The sequence below is a fragment of the Geotrypetes seraphini genome, chromosome 11 (genome assembly GCF_902459505.1).
Source record: "Geotrypetes seraphini chromosome 11, aGeoSer1.1, whole genome shotgun sequence".
Lineage (NCBI taxonomy): Eukaryota > Metazoa > Chordata > Amphibia > Gymnophiona > Dermophiidae > Geotrypetes > Geotrypetes seraphini.
Genome location: NC_047094.1, coordinates 4,999,616 through 5,025,577, shown reverse-complemented (window position 1 = coordinate 5,025,577; position 25,962 = coordinate 4,999,616). Strand labels below are relative to the sequence as shown.

The following is a 25,962-nucleotide window of genomic DNA, read 5'->3' as shown; positions in this document are numbered from 1 at the left end:
AAAAGCAAAAGCAAGGTGGTGTCGAAAATGCTCATTTATCTCAACTTGACATTCCATTTTAACGATCTGAAAATTAACCAGTGCTGTGTAGTCGGAGTCGGAGGAAATTTCGGGTATTGGAGTCGGAATCTGAAGTACAAAAAACTGCGGAGTCGGAGTCGGAACATTTATCTACCGACTCCATTTTTGAACTTGGCATACCAATCACGAGCGATTCTTTCAGCTATAGCACCCACTATATACACAGCACAAATGTTGCGAGCAGCTTCTGCGGCCTTACAACCTTGATTAAAAGCAAAAAGAAGGTGGTGTCGAAAATGCTCATTTCTCTCAACTTGACATTCCATTTTAACGATCTGAAAATTAACCAGTGCTGTGGAGTCGGAGTCGAGGAGTCGGAGTCGGAGGAAATTTCGGGTACCTGGAGTCGGAGTCTGAAGTACAAAAAACTGAGGAGTCGGAGTCAGAACATTTATCTACCGACTCCACAGCCCTGTTTTCCTTGCTGGTGGTTCGTAATGTTGAACTCTGTGTCTCATAGCTATAGTTCAGGTTCCTCTTCCCCACATGCATCACTTGCACTTCCTCGCATTGGACTACTGCAACATCATTTACTTGGGTATACCTAAAAAAACTGAGAAAATTAAGAATAGTGCAGAACACGGCCGTCCATCTAATATTCGGATTGAATATTAGAGCATGTTAGTCCCTACTACAGACTGCTGCACTGATTACCAATAATGTTCAAGTTCTCTTCTAAACTAAACTAAGCCTTAAGTTTATATACCGCATCATCTCCACGGAAGCGGAGCTCGACACGGTTTACAAAGCTTAAAAATACAAGAAGAGAGGGGAGAGAGAGTTTACAAGAGCATATGAAAAAGAGGGGAAGTAAGCAGGAGATGTTATATATTAGAGAAAAGCCAGGTTTTCAGTTTTAAGCTGGTTTGGGGAATGGCCCCTATCTACCTCTTACCTCATTTCGTGCTATACATCCCCACTAGGAAAACCAGAAATTGTCATCTTTTCACCTATCTAAGGATCGCTGGTTGTAAATCCAGGTCCTTTCTGGATAGAACTTTCAAGTTTCAAGCAAGCAAAGAGCAATCTTGGTTAGGCAATTCCATCAACGGAGCCAGGTTGACTTATGGCGCATTTCAGAAAGAAATTAAGACCGCGTTATTTGACAGATTTATCGCCTCATCAGAAATCATTTTAAAACTGTTGTATTTTTGCTATTTGTATTCTGTAATTCGCTGTTTGTCCAGTTCTCTTCAGTGTAAACCGCCTAGAAGTCGTAAGATTGTGGCAGTATAGAAAAATTAAGTTATTATTATTATTATTTTGATGCCCAGTCTCCTAGTCTTGAAGGTCCTGTAACAGAGATTGTTTATAATATCAAGATTAAATAAAACTTGAAAATTGAACCCATGCAAAACCATAGCAAAGGCTTTGCTGAAATCCAAGTTTAGTGCTACCCCTCGATCCAACTGTCTAGACACTTAAATGAATCAGATTTATCTGATAACATTTGCCAACTTTGCTGTGTTGGGTCTTTCAGTCCATTAAATTCCAGAAACTGTTTTAGAGACAACACAGGGACAGGAAGAAGGATGGAGGACCCGAGATGGTTTTATTTTCTACGAGAGAATATTGCCTTTCTGTTTCTGGCACCGCTGCAGTTGCTAAGCTAAGAGGCCGTAGGCGCCCAGCCAAGGGGGATGGTTTGGAGAAGGCGCAGCAGGGTTGCTCCAACAGGTGTGAAATTTCAGCGCCGCGCCAGCACTAGGAAGAGCAGGACACGTCCAGAGAGACGGCATTTAAACCCTAACAGTGCTGCAGCCGCAGCCAAGAGGAGTGAGGCTCTGAGACACTCTTTGACAGCAGAAGTCCATGGGAAATGACCTTTAACCCATGGCCCTGCTTCACTCAGACACAATCAAAGTCAACATTAGCACATGGCAGCCTTAGGGGAAAGAGGAAGCAGAGAAGAGCTGAGATTTCAGCATTGCTACAGATTAGCACTTTGTTTGACCCTGGTCCTCTACGATCAGACTCCTCCTCCTCTATCCGAATGGTATTACGCCAGAATAACTGAGGTTTAGGTATCACCCTAGGTCGGAGCTTCTCCCTTCAGAGGATCCACAAGGCTGAACAGCAGTTTTATCCAGAACTGAGAACGGGAAGGAAAAGGTCTTTGGTTATCCTCAAGGGTGTCAGGTCAAAAGCGCGCCGGGACAAAGGCGCGCCCAGACAATTGAGCGCAGCACGCGCCGCTCTAAATTACTGTTTTTAGCGCTCCGACGGGGGGGCGTGGGGGGGAACCCCCCCACTTTACTTAATAGACATCGCGCCGCATTGTGGGGCCGTTGTGGGGGGTGTGGGGGTTGTAACCCCCCACATTTTACTGAAAACTTCACTTTTTCCATGTTTTTAGGGGAAAAGTTCTGTTTACAGTAAAATGTGGAGGGTTACAACCCCCCAAGCCCCCCATAACGCCGGCGCGATGTCTATTAAGTAAACTGGGGGGGTTCCCCAACAAAAACCCCCGTCGGAGCCCCTAAAAACTGTAATTTACAGCAGCGTGGTGGCAGGCGCTGCGCTCAATTGTCGGCGCGCGCTTTTGTCTTTCGCGCCGTTGTCTATGAACCGTTTTCCTGCTCAGAATTCTGGCCACGTAAATGCCCTCAGCCAGATCGTGACAATCTGCAGAGCTGATATTCCAAAGAAGTTCTACGATCGAATATATAGCCCAACTGTTTATTTTAAAAATGTATGTCTTTGAAAAATATACAATACAATGGACCCAAATATCTCACTCTTGTCAGCACAGATGAATTCCCCTGGAAATGGACAAAGCTAGACTGGGCAAATGAGATTTGACCTTTACCAACCATCGTTTAACCATATAATCTGCGTAAATCATACCCTGAAAATTTCCCTCCCTTTCTGCCATCGCTCTCCGTTCAAAAAGTATGACAGGTGCAACTTTACGTCGAAACCACTACACCTGAGACCATTTTCAGTCGCATGCTGACTTTGAGACTTGGAATGAAGGCTGTGGACACTGGGCTCCTGAAAGTCATTCCCTCTGGTCCTGGAATATTTCCACTCATTTCGTTACTCAGGCTTCTCTGGTATCTCTCAGGGGTCTCTTTACTAAGCATTGATAAGCTTAGAGTCAGTGCAGTAGGAAGGGTAGGTGACCCCCCCACACACCCTCCTCTCTGTGCCCCCACGCCTTCCCACCCCCCCCCCATTCCACACTTGTGCTCTTCCTCCTGTACCTCACAATCTTCGCCAGCGCGAGTGGCTTCTGCAGCAGGCTCCTCACGCCAGCGTTGGATTTCCCTCTGATGTCACTTACTGGCTCCGTGACCCGGAAGTGATTCAGAGGGGAACCAGGCTGGTGCGAGCAAAAAGCAGAAGTTGCTTGCACTAGCGAAAATAATATGGAGGTGGAGGAGGAGGGATGGCGTGAGGATGGCGTGGCGTGGCAGGATGGGGCGGAGAGGTTCCAGCACCCCCACCGACTTGGCACCCAGGGCAGTCCATACCCCCTGCACCCCCGCTTACCGTGACTTATAGGGGGACATGCTATCTGCATGCTAAAATATATTTTTACTTTTTTGTTACAGGGGGCAGGGAGCGGGCATTTCTGGGCTACTCAGTTAGCAAGTCCTCACAGCCATGTGCTAACCACATCGGCTCTTACCAACGACAAAATACGAGGGCGGTTGGAAAAGTTTGGTAAACAAGCAAGTTAAACAATGCAGTCTCCATCGAGGGCTATACACTTAGTCCAGCGAGTTTCCAGTGTTTTCACATCATAGGAAAAATAGGTTTTGCCAGACCCTGTAAAAGACTCATTGACGGCATCGATGACTTAATGGACTGTGACACCGTCTCATGCAAATTTACCAGACTTTTCAAACCACCCTCGTAGGTGCGGGGTTGTGCTCATGCTGTGATTTTTATTAGTGTATTAATGGCTATTCGCTAACGGCAACATTCGCACAGGGCCATTAATAGGAAAAATGGAAAATCGGCCTCAGCACACGGGAAAAATCCACCTATGGATGTGCTAAAGGCACTTTTTGTTGCAGCTTAGTAAAAAGAATCCCTATAATCTTTCACCATTGACCAGTGAAAAAAATAAGATTTGGGGGGTATTTGCCAACTTATATCCATCTAAGAAAATTCCATCTTTTCTCTAGAAGCAATTCCTGCTTTGTCACCAATGTGATTTAATGGCACGGGGACAAATTTGTCCACGTTCCCGTGGGATCCATTTCTAGCTCCATCCTCATCCTTTCCCCGTGAGTTCTGTGCCTGTCCCTGCCCCATCCCTGAAATCTCTGTCCTCATCTGCACAAGCCTCGAACACTTTAAAATCACAAGGGATGGGACAGAGACAGGCACAAAACTCACGGGACAAATTTCTCCCCACGTCATTCTCTATGACAGAACCGTGAGAATCAGACTAAAAACCCAAGCAGTGTGAAAATAGAGAACAGTCCCTTTCAACCTTCTGCAGGTATTCTTGTACCTTACTCTAAGATTGTTGCATATGGTCTGGTCTGCAGTTTAAAAGTCTTTCACAAGAGCTATTTGCAAACTATACTACATGAGAACACGAAAAAGTGGGGGGTTTTCTTTCTCAAATTTGGTATTTGTCTAGACTGCTGACTACAGACTAATGAAATTATTTGTAGTGCTTCAGTGAGAACTTACTGACCCTGGTATTGGCTTGTCTGCTTTATTTGGTTTGTTTAATTAATGTGGCTGCCTGCCCTGTGCATGCCGCACACCTTACATCCTGGAGGACCTCCTTGCCAGTCAGGTTTTCAGGATATCCGCAATAAGCACGAGATTGGTTTGCATTCATTGCCTTCACTGTTTGCAGAAAACCCGACAGGCAAGAGGGTACTTCAGGATCGACTTGAGAAATACTGGCCAGAAGAGGAGGGTTTCTGCAGGAAAATGGAGCTGTCTTCAGCTAGGAATAACTGATAAGAAGAATGTTCCTATTTTGCCCGAAAAAGAGCTCTCTCCCTGCTAAGGAGAAGGGGTTGACAGTCCTGAAACTAATCAATGCTACAATAGGAAGCCAAGAGCAGCTAATTGGACTTACACTCATGTATTGGCAGTTGGTTGACATATTCCCAGCAGATCACGCGTGCGAGTGTAAATGAAGGAAAGTGACTAAGGGGACAGGAATTGCTCCAGCGGTTGAAGAGATTTAGGTAGGAGGAATCTTCACAGGTGATGGGACCTTGCTACCAAATTTTAAAACCTTTTTTTCATTTTTGGATTTAAGAGGCTTTTCAAGACATGGCTTTTTGTTGATGTGTTTATGTGAAAAGAGCAAATATGATTGATGGTTGAATGGGATTTGTGGTATTTCATATGAAGCATAGAGCGGCATAATAATAAAAAAAAATGTCTAAGTCCGTTTTGGGCCTAGGGTGCTAGTCGTTTAAAGTCCAACTGGACGCCGGAGAGTCACTGGACATGGTATATTTGGACTTCAGTAAAGCATTTGATAGCGTCCCTCATCGAAGATTACTGAACAAGCTGAAATCGATAGGATTAGGAGACACTCTAACTACATGGGTTGGGGATTGGCTGAGCGGTAGACTTCAGAAGGTGGTGGTGAACGGTACCCCATCCGAAGCATCGGACGTGATCAGTGGAGTGCCGCAGGGCTCGGTCCTGGGCCCGATTCTATTTAACTTATTCATAAGAGATATGACGCAAGGACTTAGAGGAAGGGTATCACTGTTCGCCGACGCCGCCAAACTTTGCAACATAGTAGGCAAAAGCTTATTACCTGATAATATGACACACAACCTACTATTGCTGGAACAATGGTCAACTACTTGGCAGCTAGGCTTCAATGCTAAAAAATGCAAGATAATGCACCTGGGTAAGAGAAACCCGCGTAGAACTTATGTACTAAATGGTGAGACCTGGTTAGGACCACGGCGGAACGCGACCTAGGGGTGATCATTAGTGAGGACATGAAGGTTGCAAATCAAGTGGAGAAGGCTTCCTCCAGGGCAAGACAAATGATGGGGTGTATCCGCAGAGGTTTCGTCAGCAGGAGACCTGAAGTTATGATGCCGTTGTACAGAGCCATGGTGAGGCCTCACTTGGAGTACTGTGTTCAGTTTTGGAGACCACACTACCGAAAGGACGTGCTGAGGATCGAGTCGGTTCAGCGAACGGCCACCAGGATGGTCTTGGGGCTCAAGGATCTCACATATGAAGAAAGATTTAAAAAATTGCGGCTGTACTCACTTGAGGAAAGAAGAGAACGGGGAGATATGATTGAAACATATAAGTACATCACGGGACGCATCGAGTCAGAAGATGATATCTTCTGGCTCATGGGACCCTCGACCACCAGAGGGCATCCGCTGAAGATCAGGGGAGGGAAGTTAAATGGCGACTCCAGGAAGTACTTCTTCACCGAAAGAGTAGTGGATCATTGGAAAAGACTCCCACTCCAGGTGATAAAGGCCAGCAGCGTGACGGATTTTAAGAGAAAATGGGATACTCACGTGGGATCTTTAAGGGAGTAAATTCAGGGGAGGGGATACTTGGAATGGGCAGACTTGGTGGGCTATAGCCCTTTTCTGCTGCTTTTTTCTATGTTTCTATTCTCGAAAAATATGTCCAAAATATTTTCTTTTTTTTGAGGATCGTCTAATTATACGTCCAGCCGTTTGATTGTCCAGTCAAAAAAATCGTCCAAGTCCAAAACGCCTAGAAAAGACCTTTTGGATGTGGGAGGGGTCAGCAAAGTGATGGACTGACCACACAGACATGGCAACAGAATAGCGGGGCACCTTACAGGGCACTGCTGCGAAATTCACAAAAAGGGTGCCACATAAACATCTCACAACTTCCCTATAGGTCATAGTGAGACCCCCAAAACCTACTAGACCCACCTGTCTACCACCCCAATAGCCCTTATGGCTGCAGGCGGCACCTATATGGCAGTACAGTAGGGTTTGGTTCTTTTTTGGTGAGCTTACATTTTACACCATGAATGCAGTGGTTAGAGTGGCTTATGGGCCTGGGTTCTCCTCTCTATGGTTCACTAGCCCACCCCCCAGGCTACTTAAGCCACTTCTGTGCAGCTCTACTAGGCTTTGCTATGCCAGGTGCTGATGTTCTAGAGGCAGGTATGTAAAGTTTTTATTCCGATTTTTATAGCGGGGGTGGGGGGGGTCAGTGATCACTGGGGGAGTGTGTTGGAGTCTGTACTTTGTCCCTGCAGTGGTTATCTGATCAGTTTGGATACCTTCTGGGCACTTATATCTGGTTTTAGATCGCCTAAGTCACAATGTATAAGATCCGTCTAGGCAGTCTCGTCAAACTTTTGATTATCGCTGCAGGACTAAGTTTGGTTGGCCTACATCCCGCCTTAACCACTCCTCGTAAAATGCCCCTTTTCGCTCTACGCACAAAGTGGCAGTCAAAAGGCCTAAGATGCCTTTAGATAGATCTAAAACCCGTTTTGATTATCTGCACTTGGATGACCTGTCTTTTTGATTATCCAAGTACCAATTTAGGCAGGTTTTTAGGCGTATTTTCGTTTCGATTATGTACCTCATAGTGTTTTATCTATGAGATTTTGTGAATAAGTAGGAAAACGGTCAGCAGCAGAAGCTTTTATTAGATATAAGATGTCTTGTTTCAAATACTTTGTATGTTGGCTGTAAACTGCTTAGAATTGTAATCGGTATTTACATTTTTTTAAATCTAATCTAATCTAATTTAATTTAATCCTTAGGTTTGTATACCACATCATCTCCACGTTCGTAGAGCTCGACACGGTTTACAGTAGGAGAAATAGGAAGGAACTACAACAGAGGGTTAGAGGTAGAAGTGTGAAGAAAATTTAGAGGACTTGGGATGCCAAGATATAAGAGTTTCCTTGATTCCTAAATTGGAGGGAGACTTACATTTTTTGAGAAAAGCCATGTTTTCAGATGTTTGCGGAAAACTTGGAGAGAGCTCAAGTGCCGAAGAGGGGAGGTAAGGTTGTTCCAGAGCTCAGTGATTTTGAAGTGAAGGGAGGTCCCTAGCTTTCCTAAGGGGTTCTTTTACCAAGACGTGTTAAACGATTTAGCCTTAGGAAAAGGAGCCCTAAATGTAACAGAGAAAGAAAGCACATTTAATCTGCTCAAAGAAACACACACACAAAAGTTATAACACTGCAGGCAATTTGAGGACGTTCACCAATGAAGAGTCAAATAAAGCCAGAGCAAGAGATATCCAATCAATCACGGTTAAAAATGGAAAAGACTTGAAACCTCCTTTCTCTAGCCATTAAGTAGCTGGATAAGAAGTTTCGGGACCAGAGAGTAAGTGCCAACCGGCTTTTCCACCTTCTCCAATTTACTCTGAAGAAAAGTTGTCTTCTCCTGACTTCTAATCAAACTCTTTTCAGGAAATTTCGAGGATATTGTCATGGGGAGATGTGACAAACTCCTTTCTCCTGGCCTGCCTAGAGGCTTCTAGGTCTTGAAGAGACTATTTCAACACCATATCCTTCCTGTCACTGAGAAAAATGAGGCCACCAAAGCAATCCATTCATTTTCTCTCCTATAAATCCTTCTAATATTTCTATCAAATTTAAACAGCAGAGAGAGAGGGGGGAGCTGTGATAACTATCAATTTCTCCTCTTTAAATTCACTTTCTTCATAGCGTTTGGAATGCAGCGGGCTCTTCTAATAGCTGGAATGGTCTCTGGGATCAATATTACAATCGCCAAGAAATAAGTGCACGTCTCTTGTCTTGAGGGGAAATTAATCTGTGATAAGGAAAACGAGTCAGTTGTACATTTTGTATTGCGGAACTCGGAATAAAGTAGCGCCACCAGCTCCAGGAGAGTCAACGAGGCCTTCAGACTACAAGAGGTCAAAGCTCAGGCTGAGAACCTTGGAAAATGGGGTTCAAATCCTGCCTCTCCCATGACCAATAGACTGTTCTCAATCAGGTCCATAAACTCACTATATATAAAGACAAACTACAGACCTCACAGCACACCCTGAAGAAAGCCACAGTCGCGGCAAGACCCGCAAACCTACTACAATTAACTACTGTATATTAATGCAACTCCTGCAAAGGTGTGAACTAAATTCAAAAGAAACAAAAAAAACCCTGCACAGGCCGGGCTCTCTGTTTACACTGGTTCTTTTGCTGTCCAGTATCACCGACACCACTGAGCTGGGATTGGACATGGGGTGGAGTTGTTATAGATAGCTGGACAAACATCTCCGGACACAGAGGACGTCCGAATCTCCGTCTGGATTTTGTAAAGATCAGCACCTGGGAGTTAGATTCATTAATAAATGTTAGGCAGGTTTTCTGGTCTTACTCTCGCCCTTTAAAGGTCTTCCCAGCCATCCAATAAGTTTCCCATGGTTTGAAATTTCTGCACTAACCCTCTGTAGACTTTCACAGAAAGAAGTCCCAGGAAACAGACTCTGTTGTAGTATTTATTCTTTATGAAATTTCCTGTATAAATTGTTCATAATTTGGGGGAAAGCTGTAAACACATTTTCCAATCCAGGAAAAGAAAATGGCATTTTATTTTGGAGCTCACAGAAAGCAACATCTTCAGGTGAACCACTCTACAGATCAGGTACCTGAGATGCCTTCAGATATTCTCTCTTCAAGGCTGAAAAGTCCCCGTCTGCATGAAACCACTCCAGTATACGGCTGCCATCTGCTCCTCTGACCAAATAAAACCATTTCCTTCCTGCTTCAGTTACTGCAGAGTGACAAAGGAATTCAGTGCACAAGCTGTGTTCTTTCTCTGTATAATCAAATGAACTTCACAGTTCATCTGTTTCTTTATCTGTAATATTTATGCGGTCTCTCCCCAAGGCAACAAGATTGAATGCAACCTTGCAGAGCACAATACTTAATAGAGGTGATTAAAGGAATGAAAATAGAGGGGTCAGGAACTTGGGAGGACACTGTAATTAAATCTATATATTCATTCATCAGCTGTAAGGTAAACAGTAGGCAGACAGAGAGCTTCAGACAGGAAGGAGCAAGGAGTTAGACAAGGCTATACCTGAGCCTCACCCCCTTCCATATCTCCCCACAAAACTGGAAAGATTCTCAGCCCAAGACTAGCACTAATGGTTTGCAGTAGGATAAAATTCTACCACGAATCTTAGGTCACAAAATTACCGCGGCATGCTGAGAATAATGAGCATGCAACTTTATACTGCGTTGGAATCACAGTATTAATTTGCTGCATACTGTTGTGGGCTAATGTTCCCGTCAGTGCCTGAGACAATCCCAGACCCAGACTGACACCTGTAACCTCAGGAGCAGAGGCAGCAGAAGCAGTCATCTCGGGACCTTGCTGGTTTGGAGGGAGAGAGGAGCATAGAAGGGTGGTGGAGGCAGAGAAAGGGGGCAGATGCTGATGGAAGTGCGGGGAAGGGAGAGGAGAGAGTGAAATGCCAGACCATGGGGGTGTGGGAGAGAGAAGGGAAGAAGAGGAAAGGAGAGAGATGCCAGACCATTGGAGGAGCGAAGGGAAGAAGATGAATGCCAGACCAATGGGGGTGAAGGGAGAGATGGAAGGGGGAGGCATAAAGTTTCTGGAAGGGAAATAGAAAAGAAGATGCCATATAGAAGGGGCAGAGAAAGGGTAGACAATGGATGAAAGGAAGAGAGTGACAAGAAGATGAGGAAGGCAGAAACCAGAGAAGACAAGGTAGGAAAAAAATTCTATTTATTTATTTATTTTTTTTCCTTTAGGGAAGATGCATCGCTGTTTCTGTGATGTTGCATTGTATGCAGAGTCCAGCTTCTTGGTGGTTCAATTTAACCTTTGTCTATGTATTTCTATTTTATCCCCCCTTTTACAAAACTGTAGAGCGTTTTTTAGCAACAGCCGTGGTGGTAACAGCTCTGATGCTCAGAATTCTATATGTGTCAGAGCTGTTACCACTGTGGCTAAAAACCACACTACAGTTTTGTAAAAGGGGAAGGTTAGTTTGTGATGACATATTCCATACTAGGCGAAGGTGTTTTCTGTATTCGAAAGACATGGTTTTTTGTTAGGATTGACTGTGTAGGATTGATCTGTACTAGTCTGGCTTGTTTAGTTTTACAATGGGTGTATTGATGTTGTACTGCTCACTGCATATGTAAGATGCTGCCTTTTCCTAGGTACTCATGTGTGACATGTGGCTTGTTACTAAAAATCATGTTGGGGGGGGGTGTCAAAAAATGATGGGCCCCGGGTGTCACATATGCTAGGTACGCCACTGATGGAAGTAAAACGCAGATGTCTCAATCCGTCCTCCTTTTTCTGGAGTCATAGGGGTAATCCTAGATAAGGAGTGCAGGTACCGTAAAAGTGTGTGTAGGGGGGGTGCAGGTTAGGGAGGGACACTCCTGTGGATCTTTTGCTGGAGGCCGTAAGAGTAAAGGCCTCTTGCTTAGCAAATATGTTCTTGTTAACATTTCAACGGTTAGGATGCTATAGATTGGGTGTTTATTTCTTCATTGCCTCATTCCCTGATTGTTAAGACTTTATAATATTTACTTAATAAACAGATTGAATCATAAGGTCACCAGCAGAGGGCACAAGAGAGCAGAGCAATGGTGAAGTGCTCACTTTGAATTGAGGCTCTTCCCCAAACTCAAGTTCTGGCTGCGTGACTGCAAGAGATGCGCATTTTCCAGCAAAAAGAGAACGTCAAAATATTTTCCACCAACGAATGAGCAGGAAAAAATTTAGGCCCCCTTTTATCAAGCTGCATTAGGGTTTATTTAAAATCGCAGGCCACTGCGGTACAAGCTCCGACACTCACAGGAATTCTATGGAAATCGGAGCTTTTACCGCAGTGACTCGCGATAAAAAAACCCACCTTAACGCATTTGAGCAGGGACTGTCTCCTTCACGACTACGTGCAAACGTCTGGCAGAGCTCAAGAAATAATTAATAGTGGTCTGCTGTCAATAACTGGCCAAACCTCTGCTTGGCACTTTGGTTCCTAGTGTGATGTCAACACACAGGATTATATTGACAAGAGCTGAATGGGCTGCCACTGGCACATCCTCAAGCCCAGAGGATTTATTGACAAGTGTGAATAACGAGAGATTGTGTTGACATGCGAGAGGCTCGCAGACAAACCAGCCTGATCAATTCCCCTTATTGAATCTCAGTGGACAGTTATCGCACAGCCCCTGCACTTTCGGCAAACTCAGGAGTTTCTTTCACTGTGATGGACTCGTTATATGAAGGTATAGAAATCAGGAGCTAATCCTATTGAGGGCACCGTATCTCAGCTGGTCTTGGATGTTGGGCCTTTGCCTTCCGTTCAGACTCAGTTATGTCGGAAGATGAGTCTGGTGGCACGGAAGTGCATCTTGCAATACTGGACATCCAATACGGGGCCCACCTATTGGCATTGGCATAATTTATTGCATCAGTTGGCCAGTTGGGAAGCTTGCGGGAAATGGGAGGGGAAGAGATTGTATTTGAAACTTTGGGGATCTTATTTGGCACAGTTGCATCCCAGGGGACAAAGTGCTTTCCTTAATGAGCTTTAAGATATGGTTTGGTGTCCATTTTGGTAGAATCCTTGTTTCTTGTGTGCTTTCTTTGGGGGGGAGGGGAGCTAGGGATATGATGGAAGGGGGGAGGGAAGGGAGGGAGGGGTTGGATTTTGGTTTGGATTTGTAAAACTTGATAATAATAATAATAACAACTTTATTTTTATATACCGCAATACCACAAACAGTTCAGAGCGGTTTGCAGAGAAAGAGACAGCGATATTACAAAAAAAAACAAACAAACAAAAAAACTTTCAAAATTACATTAACATGGTAAGATTAATCAGTTTTTCCTGGAGTGTTTTAGAAGTACATCATGGTAGAAATGGAGTCAGGGAAATTTGTCAAAGAGATAAATGTTGATTGACTTCCTAAAAGTGTGGTAAGAAAGAGCATTTGAGATGACTTTGTTGTGTTCGATATTGTCTTTCGTTGTGTGATATGTCATCAAGGAAATGGGATACACATGTGGGATCTCTAGGGGGGTAAATTCAAGGGGGTAGGGTTGTTGGAGTGGACAGACTTGATGGGCTGTGGCCCTTTTCTGCCGTCATCTTCTATGTTTCTATGTTATCAATAAAAATTGTTTGAACATAAAAAAATCAGGAGCTAAGAAGGGATGGCAAAACTGAGATTTTAGAGCCTCAAACACCTACAAGAATGCTGCCAAAGAGCCTGATGAGACCTGACCTCCAAGACTCCTATGGGACAATGCAACCTGCCCTTCCCCTTATCCAAGGCCACCCACATTACGTGCAAATACAGTTTCCGCCTGCACCTGCCACCCAGGTCACTCCAGCATTTTCAGTTTACACTTAGATGTCAACATTTAAAAATCAAACAAGTTGAAACTTACTCTAATGCCCAAACGTCCAGGAGCGGCAGCATTTGTTCAAAAGACAATATTCATGGGCATTAAAACTATTCTTCAGTGCTGGTTGTCATCGCACACCCCAACATTAGCACATTGGCGTGCCCAGATGATCCAACTGGCGGGTTATGAACGACTGGCCATTACTGATATGAACTCTAAATTAGGAGCATCATACTTACGTTGTTGGCTGCCTTTTTGCGATACTCTGACCCCAGTAGTACGCAGTAGACTGCTTAATTGATGTGTTACTCTGGCTGTTCCCATGGGTGGGAGTGGGTGGGTGGGAGGATGGCTCATTGGGGGGTTGACTTACTGGTACTGGAAGTCTCGTTTGACTGTGTTGCTGGATTATTTGTTCTGATATTGTTATTTCATAAAATAAAAAAGATTTAACTATAAAAATCAAACAAAATGTCACTACCCCGAGCAGATAAAAACCGGCCTTTTCAACGTCCGATCACCGGCATCTTAAATCTATTTCTTCTGTTTGAGGACGCCAGGATTTCAAAACACAATTTTATTATCAGGTTCTCAAAATAAAGACATTTGGAAAAGCAAATGAGGACAGTTAGAGAAGGTGCTCCTGGCTTTATTCACACTGATTTTTAATCCTTGGACCAGGGTCTACTAGAGAATGACATGGGGACAAATTTTTCTCCGATCCCTGCAGGAACTCAATTTTCCCATCCCGTCCCCGCGGGTTTTGTCACTGTCCCCGTCCCATTCCTGTAATCTCTGCCTTAACCACACAAGCCTCAAACACTTATGATTTTAAAGGGTTTGAGGCTTGTGTAGGTGAGGACGGAGCTTAGGCATTGGTGGAATGAGGCATTATGACATCACAATCTGAGCTCTAGAATGTTGCCACTTAGGACTTGAAAGTGTCTGAGGCTTGTGCAGATGAGGACGGAGCTTAGGCATTGGTGGAATGAGGCATTATGACATCACAATCTGAGCTCTAGAATGTTGCTACTTAGGATCTTAAAGGGTTTGAGGCTTGTGTAGGTGAGGGCGGAGCTTAGGCATTGGTGGAATGAGGCATTATGACATCACAATCTGAGCTCTAGAATGTTGCTACTTATGATCTTAAAGTGTTTGAGGCTTGTGCAGATGACGACAGAGTTTGCAGGAATAGGGAAGGGACAGGAAAAGAACTCGTCTGGGACGGTACAGGAAAACAAGTTCCTGCGGGGGATAATTTGTCCCCATGTCATTTTCTAGGTACTATCTTCCTGTGTCATGCCCAACTCCTCCTCACCACCATCTCCCGTCTCCCTCCCCTTCCATTTTCCTTTTTACTTCCTTAGCCATCCATATTTAACACTGATACAATAACAGGCTGGATGTAAACAATAGGCTGCAGCTTTGTGTATTGAAAATGCTAAATTGGCAACCAGTGAAAACCTTAACCACAACACAAAACTAACATGATGTAATATCCTCACCCCTTTGACAGCAAGAGCCCTGGTGCAAACTAAGTCTAAGTGAGCCACCCAGATAATCAAAACTTGCCTTAAGCTTAGTGTTATGACTCATCACCCATGAGCCATCACATCCGGGGGCGGGGCTGGAGGCAGAATGGGGCATAAGAACATAAGACTGGGTCAGACCAATGGTCCATCAAGCCCAGTAGCCCATTACCACGGTGGCCAAAACCCAAAATGTAGCAACATTCCATTCGACCAATCCAGGGCAAGCAGCGGCTTCCCCCATGTCTTTCTCAATAACAGACTATGGACTTTTCCTCCAGGAACTTGTCCAAACCTTTCTTAAAACCAGCTACGCTATCCGTTCATACCACATCCTCTGACAATGTATCCCAGACCTTAACTATTCTCCGAGTGTAAACAATTTCTCCTATTGGTTTTAAAAGTATTTCCCTGTAACTTCATCAAATATCCCCTAGTCTTTGTAATTGTTGATGGAGTGAAAAATCGATCCACTTGTACCGGTTCTACTCCACTCAGGATTTTGTAGACTTCAATCCTATCTCCCCTTAGCTGTCTCTTTTCCAAGCTGAAGAGCCCCAACCTTTTTAGTCTTTCCTCATACGAGAGGAGTTCCATCCCCTTTACCATCTTGGTCGCTCTTCTTTGAACCTTTTCTAGTGCTGCCATATCATTCTTAAGATAAGGAGACCAGAATTGAACGCAATACTCGAGATGAGGTTGCACCATGGAGCGATACAGGGGCATTATAAGATTCTTAGTCTTGTTAACCATCCTTTTTACAAATAATTCCTAGCATCTTGTTTGCTTTTTTTTGCCACTGCCGCACATTGGGTAGAAGGTTTCATCGTATTGTCTACAATGACACCCAGATCCTTTTCTTGGGCACTAACCCCCCAGGTGGACCCTAACATCTGGTAAGTGTGATTCGGGTTATTCTTCCCAATGTGCATCACTTTGCATTTGTCCACATTAAATTTCCTCTGCCATGTGTCCAGTGTTTTCTTTTTTTTTAAATATGGTAACCTTAGCCTCTGGGGACTTTGACAAGACGTGAGTCAAAAGTCCCCCTCCAAATTATGTTAAATCTGAGGCCTACAGGACTATACTGCTAATGAAATGCTCAATCGGTTCCTGTATATTTAGGAGTACCAGGAACCCAAGGCCCACCCAGCCCTGCCTTATTTCACATAAGTCATGCCCCGTTGCACCCGAACCCCCCCCCACCTCTTCTCGTGCTCGGAGCCACGTCAAGAGAGCATCTGCAGGTGTAACATGATGACATCACACATGTGCATGCAGGCATTGCATCCGCCCACAATGGAGCTCCAGATTATTCATATTTGAATTTAAATCACTATTCTGCAGAAAACAAATTTGAGGCTGAATCAAATCAAATGCAAATAGTTAATCCTCCCTTCATTGGGTCAAAAGAAGCAAAGTCATTCTGTGCCCTGGACCCCATCTGACGAAGGGAATATTAACTGGTCCAGGTCAGTTTCCTTATTACCCTTTCTGTCCAAGCTTCCAAGCACAGAATGGGGAAAGACCTTTTTGGAAAAATGCCCTTCATCAATCCTGCAGTGATGCAGCAGCCAACGGTCTATAATTTTGCAAATAATTGTAAAAGCTTTAACTACACAACAAAAATAATCACAAAGTGTCACTCCGTCAAGGGACATAAAGAGTCCCCGATTCAATTCTTTGTCTTGCAGCTGCAGAGGGCAGGACTTCTGTCTGACCCATGTTAACCCCCATAGCTGTGCTGCATGGATGCAACGCTGCCAGGCCAGAACCGGTCTGACCAGGGAGATATGCAGCGCTTTAAGTCCTCACAATTTTAGGTGGTGCGGAAGAGAACAGATTTCGGTTGCACGGTTCCAGTTTACTCTCATTTCAATTCAAAACAAAACAAAGCATAAGCCTAAAACACAGCTGGCCCAGTGGGACAGAAGAAGTTGGCCTTTTTTCTTTTTTTAGCAATGCTGCCACCAAACCCTCTCCCCCTGCCCCAAGAAAGTAAAACACAGACAGCTGAAGGGTGGGTCTTCATCAAAGCCCTAAGCAGGTGTCAAACTGATACACTTATAGCATGAATACAGCACAGACAGCTGAAGAATGAGTTTTCAGGTATCAAACTGATATGCGTAAAGCATGAATACAGCACAGAAAACTGAAAGGAAAGATTTCATCAGGACTGTATTCAAGTATCAAACTTATACGCCTGATGTATGAATACAGCACAGACAAGCTGAAGAGAAAGACTTTAGCAAAGACTCGTTAAATTTATGCAAATCCAAATCTAATACATGTATCCTAAGAAAACCCAAAGAATTAGGCAACTTGATCTTACAAGATATAGACCTTTTTTTTATAGTAAAATGGAGAAATAAGAATAATAAAATGTATTAGGACACACACACTAAAGAAAACGACAAAAAAAGGTCACTAAATCCAAAAGAGGAAGCCAGGAGGCAGCCACGCTCCGCTAAGATCTCTCTCTCTCTTCCTTGCTTCAGTTTTTAGGCCACTTTCCTTTCTTCCAGTCTCCTGCTGTTATGCAAGACCTGTGTTTTCTTTCATCTTTTAGTGATCCAAAAGCCTGTCCTCACGTCATGAAGTTGAAAAGGGAGCAGGACCTGAAACAAAATTGTGTGTTTACCTGTTCCTCTACTTAAAGATTAATAAATAAAAGCAAAGGAATCTCTTCTGAATCCCAAAAACTAGTCAAGAAATGTATGACTTTAGTCCACTAAAAAACTGACTCCTTATGTTCCTTTTTTAAAACAAATTCTGGCCCTTAATTTCTAGAACATTGCTTTCAAATGAATTTTCAGACTTTCTAGGAAAGAAGTGTTCACCGACACCGGTGGGTCCTGAGTTCAGAACCTTTGGTCTTTCCACTGCTGTGGGCTAGTTTATTTGCCTGGCTCTTTGATTGTGTATGAATGACCACGTTATCTATATATATATATAAAAATAATAATAATAATCCACTCAGATGGTAAAAACCAGTGCACGAACGAACAAGAAATTTCTACAGCAAAGACAGAAAATATAGCCCAAATTATATATAGGTCTGGAAGACAGATCAGAAGGAGGGAAATAAATTCAGCTACTTTAAGAACATAAAAATCCTGTTTCCAACAGTGGCCAACCCAGTTCAATCATTGCCTATGGACTTCTCTTTCAGGAAATTATCCAAGCTTTTTTTTAAACCCTGCTAAGCTAACTGATTACGCCACATTATGTGGCAACAAATTCCAAAGTTTAATTACATGTTGTGTGAAGAAATATTTTCTCTAGTTTGTTTTAAATCTACTACTTAGTAGCTTCATCGCATCCTAGTCCTAATATTTTTGGAAAGAGAGAACAAGCGGAATTTTATAGAAACCCATCATATCACTCCTGAGCCATCTCTGCTCCTAACTGCTTTAGCCTCTCCTCATAGGGAAGTCATGCCATCCCGTCTCTGTATCTTTTTTGAGATATGGCGAACGGAATTGCACACAGTATTTGAGGTGCAACCGTAACATAGAGCGATCCAAGGGCATTATAACATTTTCATCTTTGTTTTCCATTCCTTTCCTGATAATTCCTAACACTCTATTTGCCGCACACTGAGCTGAGGGTTTTTATGTATCCTCAAAAATGACACCTAGATCCTTTTCCTGGGCAATGACTCCAAACACAGAGCCCAGCATCACACAGCTATAATTCAGGTTCCTCTTTCCCACATGCATCATTTTGCACTTGCTCACATTAAACGTCATTTGCAATGTTGACGCCCAATCTTTCAGTCTCACAAGGTCCTCTTGCAATTTTTCACAACTTTGCGTCATCAGCAACTTTAATTATCTCAATAGCTTAAATGATTATTTTAAATTCTACATACAGGCTTATCTTATAGCACTCAAGATACAATTTGCTAGGTGGAATAAATGCAATAGGAAAAGAAAACATGGATTTTGCACTTATGAGGGTTCGCTGAAAAGTTCTCAGGCCAACCAAGAAGAGAACGATGTGGAGCCAGGAAACCTACAAGTTATTCCACGCTTTTCTTGACACTTTCCCTTTCAATGAGGCAAATGCAGCTAGTAAATGGGCACAAGTGTAGGGAAACCGAGCCATTGTGACATCACCGATGAGGTTGGCGCTAAGGGATTATGACATCACAATACAAGCAGCCGCTGAAAAGTTCTCAGGCCAACCAAGAAGAAAACAATGTGGAGCTTTTCTTGACACTTTTCGTTTCAATGATATGAAATGAATCATAAAGTAGGGAACAACTCCACGTCGTTCTCTTCTTGGTTGGGCTGAGAACTTTTCGACGGCCCCTCGTATATCCAAAGGTTAAAGCAACTGAAGATACAGTAGCTTGGCCTGAATTGTTAGCGCTGGTTCTCTTTGGAGAGACTGGCTGCCGAGTGGATGTAGGCTTCTCCCGGCTGCCAGATATTTGGGGGCTCACTAGAGGGCAAGCTGTCTGTTTCTATTATCCAGATACTCTTACAGGATGTCTTGAACTATCTGCAAAACCACATCCCCAAGAAATTTCCTGAAGGCATCTGTACACACTGTAAGTCTTTACAGCTGTCAAAAACACTCCGGAGGGGTGAAAGAGCCTCCGCTTAAAACGAGTTTTCAGACGCTAGATGAAAAGGGATGCGGGGAGCATAAAATCTAAGTACTATAAGGGGCTCCTATTCTTCCCTCTTATTTGTAATAGGGATTTTCCCCTTTTTTTTAACAAGCCCCATCACTAATAAAATGCCTGGAAATTCCACCTGCAAAACCTACAAAATCTCTGGTCTCTTCGCTCTCCGATGTTTGTGGGGGCCTCAGTTAATGTCCTAAGGAAAATGTTAATTGGGTTTGGGTGTAAAAGATTAACCGGGACCCCCACTTAACTATGCAACCTAGTTTTTTATTCAAAAAAGGCACTTTGGAGGCATATATTAAATGTAATGTATGCAAATGAGTCTTGTGAAATAACAGATTAGCTGCAGCTGCTCTCGGCACATTTATTAAGGGCGAAGGGTGGACTCATTCTCTGCGCTTTGTAAAGTGCTGGACTTTATCCCCCTGAGAAAGGGGGGGGGGGGGTGCCCAGCAAAAGTTCTGGGTATCCTGAGGTGGATTATGCATTTTTCTTGACCAAAAACTGTCAAAACCTGAAAAGAAACTATAAAATCATACACATGGTTTGAGGGTCACCAAGCGCGAAGGCTTTAGACGTGACTTAGTTTGGCTCAATTGAAAGCTGCAGAAATTCAAAACTTGCTTCAACTCAGTTTAATTGTCACGTGTCTAAACCCATGGAAGGGCAGAAGGGACACCACGATTCGTTGCGTGTCCGGTTGTGTCGGCCAGACTCTGACCTAGTGATCGGACATTTTTATCCCAGCTGAAACTATCCTGAATTTGAGGGCACCTAAAAATCCCACATACATTCGGCGTTCAACCACAAAGGTGGTGTGTTTGCCATTCAACCAACTCCAGTTCTCAACAGAGGTATTTCAGGAAAGTGAATCGTCTGGACCTGGGACACCGATTTAACTGCAAGCGTCAAGTATTTCTTCTGCACAGAATGGAAACCATGTAGTTCACATCACAAGTCACTTTCTAGCTACCCTTTTTTGACATGACGGTTCCTTCCCGAGCTTCCTCTGGTCTGCTAAAAAAATGACCTTTGAACTGTTACAGTCTTTGATCTGGGGATCAAATTCTACTTCAGGTATTTTATGCCTTAAGCGAACCTTCAGCCATGCTCCACCCCTCAATAATCCAGTATCTCCCCCATTCTTTACACCTCCATAGTCCAGCATCTCCCCTACCCACCTCTTCCTTACACTCCTGTAGTTCAGCATTTATCCCACCCCATCCCTTGCTGCTTACACCCCCATAGTCCAGCATCCTTTCCTTACACCTCGGTTGTCCAGCAGCTCCCTGAGGCCTGCACTTTGTTACTTCCTGACCTGGCCTTTGATCTCCATGCTTTGCTCCTGTAAAAAAAAGCATCAGCTCCTAGCGTTTCATGAGCAATTTTAATAGGAAGCTTCTGATGCTGAAGAGAGCGAGCCCTGGATGCATGGGGAACCTTTAAATAAAGGGAAAATTGTCTCCAGGAAGGCAAATGTCTGATCCGCAAATTCTGCAGAGGGCTATCTATATCTTCCTTCTCAGCATCCGGGATGGACAGAGTCCGATTTGGACTATCAGTGCCATCAAAACGTTGCTGATTTTCACGGGACGCAAGGAAAAGCCTGGAGCCCTGGACTTCTCCCATCCTGTGCCCTCTCCTTGCAATCAAGACTCCATGATCCTGTGTTATCCCAGAATTCTTACAATTAAGGTCAGACTCAGGACCCCTTGCAAATTCTTAAAAATATGTTTTGATGGCCTCAGTCGCCTTTATACACTAACAAATTTCATTAAATGACAAATAGTACTTAATTTGGACATGATAAGGATCTCTCTTTTGCTCTTCCTTAAGTGCGTGAATATTTTTTCCTACCCAAATCCATATTTCACTGCTATTAATATTACTCTGCAGACTGTTATAAATTTAAAATTGGCTTCCTTTCTTCAGTCCCAGAAGTCACTGGAACAGCTTTAACCCACAACAGGGGAGGTGGGGGTGAGCTGCACACTCAATGCAGCCTGGGATATGACTAGCTGGGGTAGACCTTGCTCCTGGGGGGTGGGGGTGAGAGACAGAGTTTGAATTCTGGCAGAGCATGGCCAGCCTGACTCAGGATTGGACTGCCTTCCTTTTGAGTGTCTGAGGTGGGGCTAAGGGACCCCTCCGAGGTCAGGAAATTTCCATCCTGCTCCTCGGAGGCGTCCAGATTTTCCCGCCCATAGTTCTAGTTCAGAAATGAAATGGTTAATTTGTTTCTGTTGTAGCAGCTTTGGGGGGGTTCACAGGAGATCCTTTGAACCTGCTGCTGGAGCACTTAAATTCCGTCCAGGAGGTCCCGGAACTCTACTAACTTATGCGGTAGCATAGAAGGGGGGGGGGCGAGGGAGTGGTCCGCCCTGGGCACCATGCCCCCACCTCTTCCCATTCCTCTAGCTGAAGTTGTTTGCGCTTTGCGACCCTGTCGACTCTCCCACTGACGTCACTTCCGGGTGCCGCACATAGGAAGTGGCGTTAGAGGCAGAACCGACAGGGTCACAAGGAGCACATTGTTGACTGCCGCGAACAACAACTTCAACTAGAGGTACGGAGGAAGGGAAGAGGGTACGCACAGCAAGCGGGATCAGGGAAGGAGCGGGGGGCGGTGCCCTGTTTGATTTGCTTTACTGAGCTACTTGCTGATGTGATGGTGGCCCAGTTGGCGATTTGATCATTTACTAAATCTTTCATTTGCTCAGGTGTATTGAATTATGTATCTCACTAATAAATGAAGCTGTGGCCTGTTTTTACACCAAACTACTGTCTAACTGGTTTTCTTAGGATAAGTATAATTTTATGTTCTTATTTACTGAGAAAGACATGGGGGGGAGCCAGTGCTTGCCCTGGATCGGTAGCATGGAATGTTGCTACTTTGGGGTTCCGGAATCTTGCTACTCTTTTGGATTCTGCATGGAATGTTGCTACTTTGGGGATTCTGGAATCTTGCTACTCTTTGGGCATTCCGCATAGAATGTTGCTCCTATTTGGGGTTCCGGAATCTTCCTAATCTTTGAGATTCTGGAATGTTGCTACTCTGGGGATTCCGGAATCTTGTTACTCTTTGGGGATTCTGCATGGAATGGTGCTCCTATTTGGGGTTCCAGAATCTTTCTATCTTTGGGGATTCTGCATGGAATGTTGATACTCTATGGGGTTCCAGAATCTTGCTACTCTTTGGGCATTCTGCATGGAATGTTGCTCCTATTTGGGATTCTTGCTAATCTTTGAGATTCTGGAATGTTGCTACTCTTTGGGTTTTGACCAGCACTAGTGACCTGGATTGGCCACCGTGAGAACGGTCTACTGGGCTTGATGGACCATTGGTCTGACCCAGTAGGCTATTCTTCTGTTCTAAATGGCTGATCACATATCCCCCATTAATTTGCCCAGTATTCATATTTTTATTTTTGTAATCCCCCCCCCCCCTTCTCATTTTAACTTAGTCCAATGATTTTCCACTTTTTTTGGTCAGTATTTTCCAACAGAATGAAAAAAGTGGACAATCACTGGACTAAGCGCATAGCCTTCCCTGGATGGGGCCGAGAACTTTTCAGCGGCCCCTCGTATTGTCGTTTGAGGAGTTACAGGGGCAAAATTCTTGGAAGTTCTGCCTTGAGGATTTAGCTCTATTAAGTGGATGGAGAAGGGCTTCTGTTACCCAATCCAGCTGGCCCTTAACTAGCCCTAGGACCTAGGGACCCCCTGACCAACCTTCAAGAGTTGGGCACTGCTTCGGTGGCTGATGGAATCCCAAACTTCTAGTGCCTCTATGGTGTTATTTAAAAGTGACGGAGCTGGAAGAAGGGCTTCCCAGGCTTCCAGCACCTTTTTAGCACTGGGGTTTTTTTTCAACTTTTCTAGAAACCACCCAATGACATCTACCCCAGGTCTAGGACTGGCAGCTTTTGCATCAATTTCTTGACTAATAACAATCTCCAAATCTTGCAATTAAAGTCTGAGACCCAATGAGGCACAAAATTGGAGCCCCCCCTCCCCTCCCCCCCGCAAAGTCCGTGCCCTACCTGTACCAGTCAAGCCCCCTCTCGTAGCAGCGATCGAAGAAGTGGGGTTCGGTGCCCAGCGCCCGCACCTCGGGGTGGATGCGCAGGAACTCGAGCAGGGCGCGGGTGCCCCCCTTCTTCACCCCCACGATCAGGGCCTGCGGCAGCTTCTTGGCGCCCGAGCCGCTGAGCACAGGCAGGACGGCGGGGCTGCCCCACCAGCGGGGCCCCTCTGGGGGGGCCGCGACGGCCGCCCCCAGGCCAGGCAGCGTCAGGCAGTAGAAGCAGTAGGTGAAGAGCAGAAGCATGGTGAGCAGCCCCAGGTTGACGGGCAGGGCGCGGGGGCTCCGGAGGTGGCTACATCCCATGGGGCAGGGGGCAGGGGCGGGCCGGCATGCTGCCCCTGGCTCCGGGCGCTGCCCGTCGCCTCACAGCTCATAGGTGCCAGCTGCTGCCACCCCTGCGCCTGCCATCCTTGGCCCCCCCGGTCTGCATGCCTCCGTCGGGCGAGGGTGGCACGGCAGAGCTCAGCTCCGAGGGAAGGCACTTAACCTCCCAGTCCCTTAACCCTGCCCCCGCCTGCCAATGCGCTTTCCTAGGCAGGAGGGGGCTGGGCTTCCCGAGGCCCCTCCCCCTGCACGCCTCCTCCGGTCCCGGGCGACGCGTCCGTCTGTGCCAGACTCCAGGGCCGATCCACGCTTCCCCTCAGTCCCGGTCCCTGTCCCGATGCCCCGCACTCGTTTTTCCTTCCTCTGGACTGGAGATGGACTCTCGGAAGGGAAGGGAAGGGGGGGGGAAGAAATCCCTCCCCCCACCTCAGAACCAGTCCTGGTTGCTGAGGTCTTCTACATGTGTTACGGGGGGGGAGTTTAGTCCTAAAGTTGCCGGGCAGGAACGATCTACCACCGTCAGCTGGAAAAGGTGGACTGGATTTTAAGTCCACTTAAGGGTCATTTACGTCTGTGAGCTTTTAGCGGGTGGGGGAGGGGGGGGTCAGCACCCGGCCATGCAAAGGGTCTCCACTGTCTGTGCAAAAGTTTTCACGTCTAGAAAGTAATACTTTTCTTTCCAACACCAGAGACTTTTAGGGCGACCAAAATTGCAGCAACATTTCCAAATTTGGACGGAATTCCGCGTTCAAACTTAGACGAATCTCCGACTGCCTAGCACAGATTGCACGCGCATCAACATACACGGGGGGGGGGTGCTGTCCATTATTACTGACCAATCCCAGGCTCTTAGTCCTTAGGACACACCCCTAGCACAGATTGCACGCGCATCAACATACACGGTGGGAGGGGTGCTGTCCATTACTACTGACCAATCCCAGGCTCTCATTCCTTAGGACACACCCCTAGCACAGATTGCACGCGCATCAACATACACGGGGGGAGGGGTGCTGTCCATTACTACTGACCAATCCCAGGCTCTCATTCCTTAGGACACACCCCTAGCACAGATTGCACGCGCATCAACATACACGGGGGGGGGGGGTGCTGTCCATTATTACTGACCAATCCCAGGCTCTTAGTCCTTAGGACACACCTCTAGCACAGATTGCACGCGCATCAACATACACAGGGGAGGGGGGGAAGTGCTGTCCATTACTACTGACCAATCCCAGGCTCCCAGTCCTCAGGACACACCACTAGCACAGATTGCACGCGCATCCACATACACGGGGGGGGGGCTGTCCATTATTACTGACCAATCCCAGGCTCTTAGTCCTTAGGACACACCTCTAGCACAGATTGCACGCGCATCAACATACACAGGGGAGGGGGGGAAGTGCTGTCCATTACTACTGACCAATCCCAGGCTCCCAGTCCTCAGGACACACCACTAGCACAGATTGCACGCGCATCCACATACACGGGGGGGGGGGCTGTCCATTATTACTGACCAATCCCAGGCTCTTAGTCCTTAGGACACACCTCTAGCACAGATTGCACGCGCATCAACATACACGGGGGGAGGGGGTGAGTGCTGTCCATTACTACTGACCGATCCCAGGCTCCCAGTCCTTAGGGCACACCTAGCCGGGTTTTCAAGACATTGGCAGGAGCTAAATTTGCATGCACTGCCTCCCCTGTATGCAAATCACTCTCATGCATATTCATGGTGGGCATCCTGAAAACCTGAGTTCTGGGTGGGAAACCCAGCCTGGAATGATAGACCCAGTGGCTTAGTGAGGATGAGAGGAGCCCCCAGGCTCCACCTGGGCAAATGCCTTCATGGCAAGTCACATGGGCTTATTTTTCTTTCCAAATGCTAGGGGCATGAATTTCCCAGCCCCAGCTTCACAGAGGAGGACTAGGGGGGAAGCTTGGCTTAATACAATCCAATTTGCCTCC

At 45.5% G+C, this 25,962-nt stretch overlaps 1 protein-coding gene across 1 annotated transcript in view; it reads right to left on the bottom strand.

Moving 5' to 3' along the window:
* Positions 1-24,774, bottom strand: part of HS3ST6 (heparan sulfate-glucosamine 3-sulfotransferase 6) — a 73,789-nt gene extending 49,015 nt beyond the window's left edge. Inside the window, exon 1 of the mRNA XM_033962798.1 lies at positions 23,630-24,774. Coding sequence (XP_033818689.1) covers positions 23,630-23,976 — 347 coding nt within the window. The 5' untranslated portion in view covers positions 23,977-24,774. The remainder of the gene's footprint in view (positions 1-23,629) is intronic.
* Between the last annotated feature and the right edge of the window lie 1,188 nt (positions 24,775-25,962).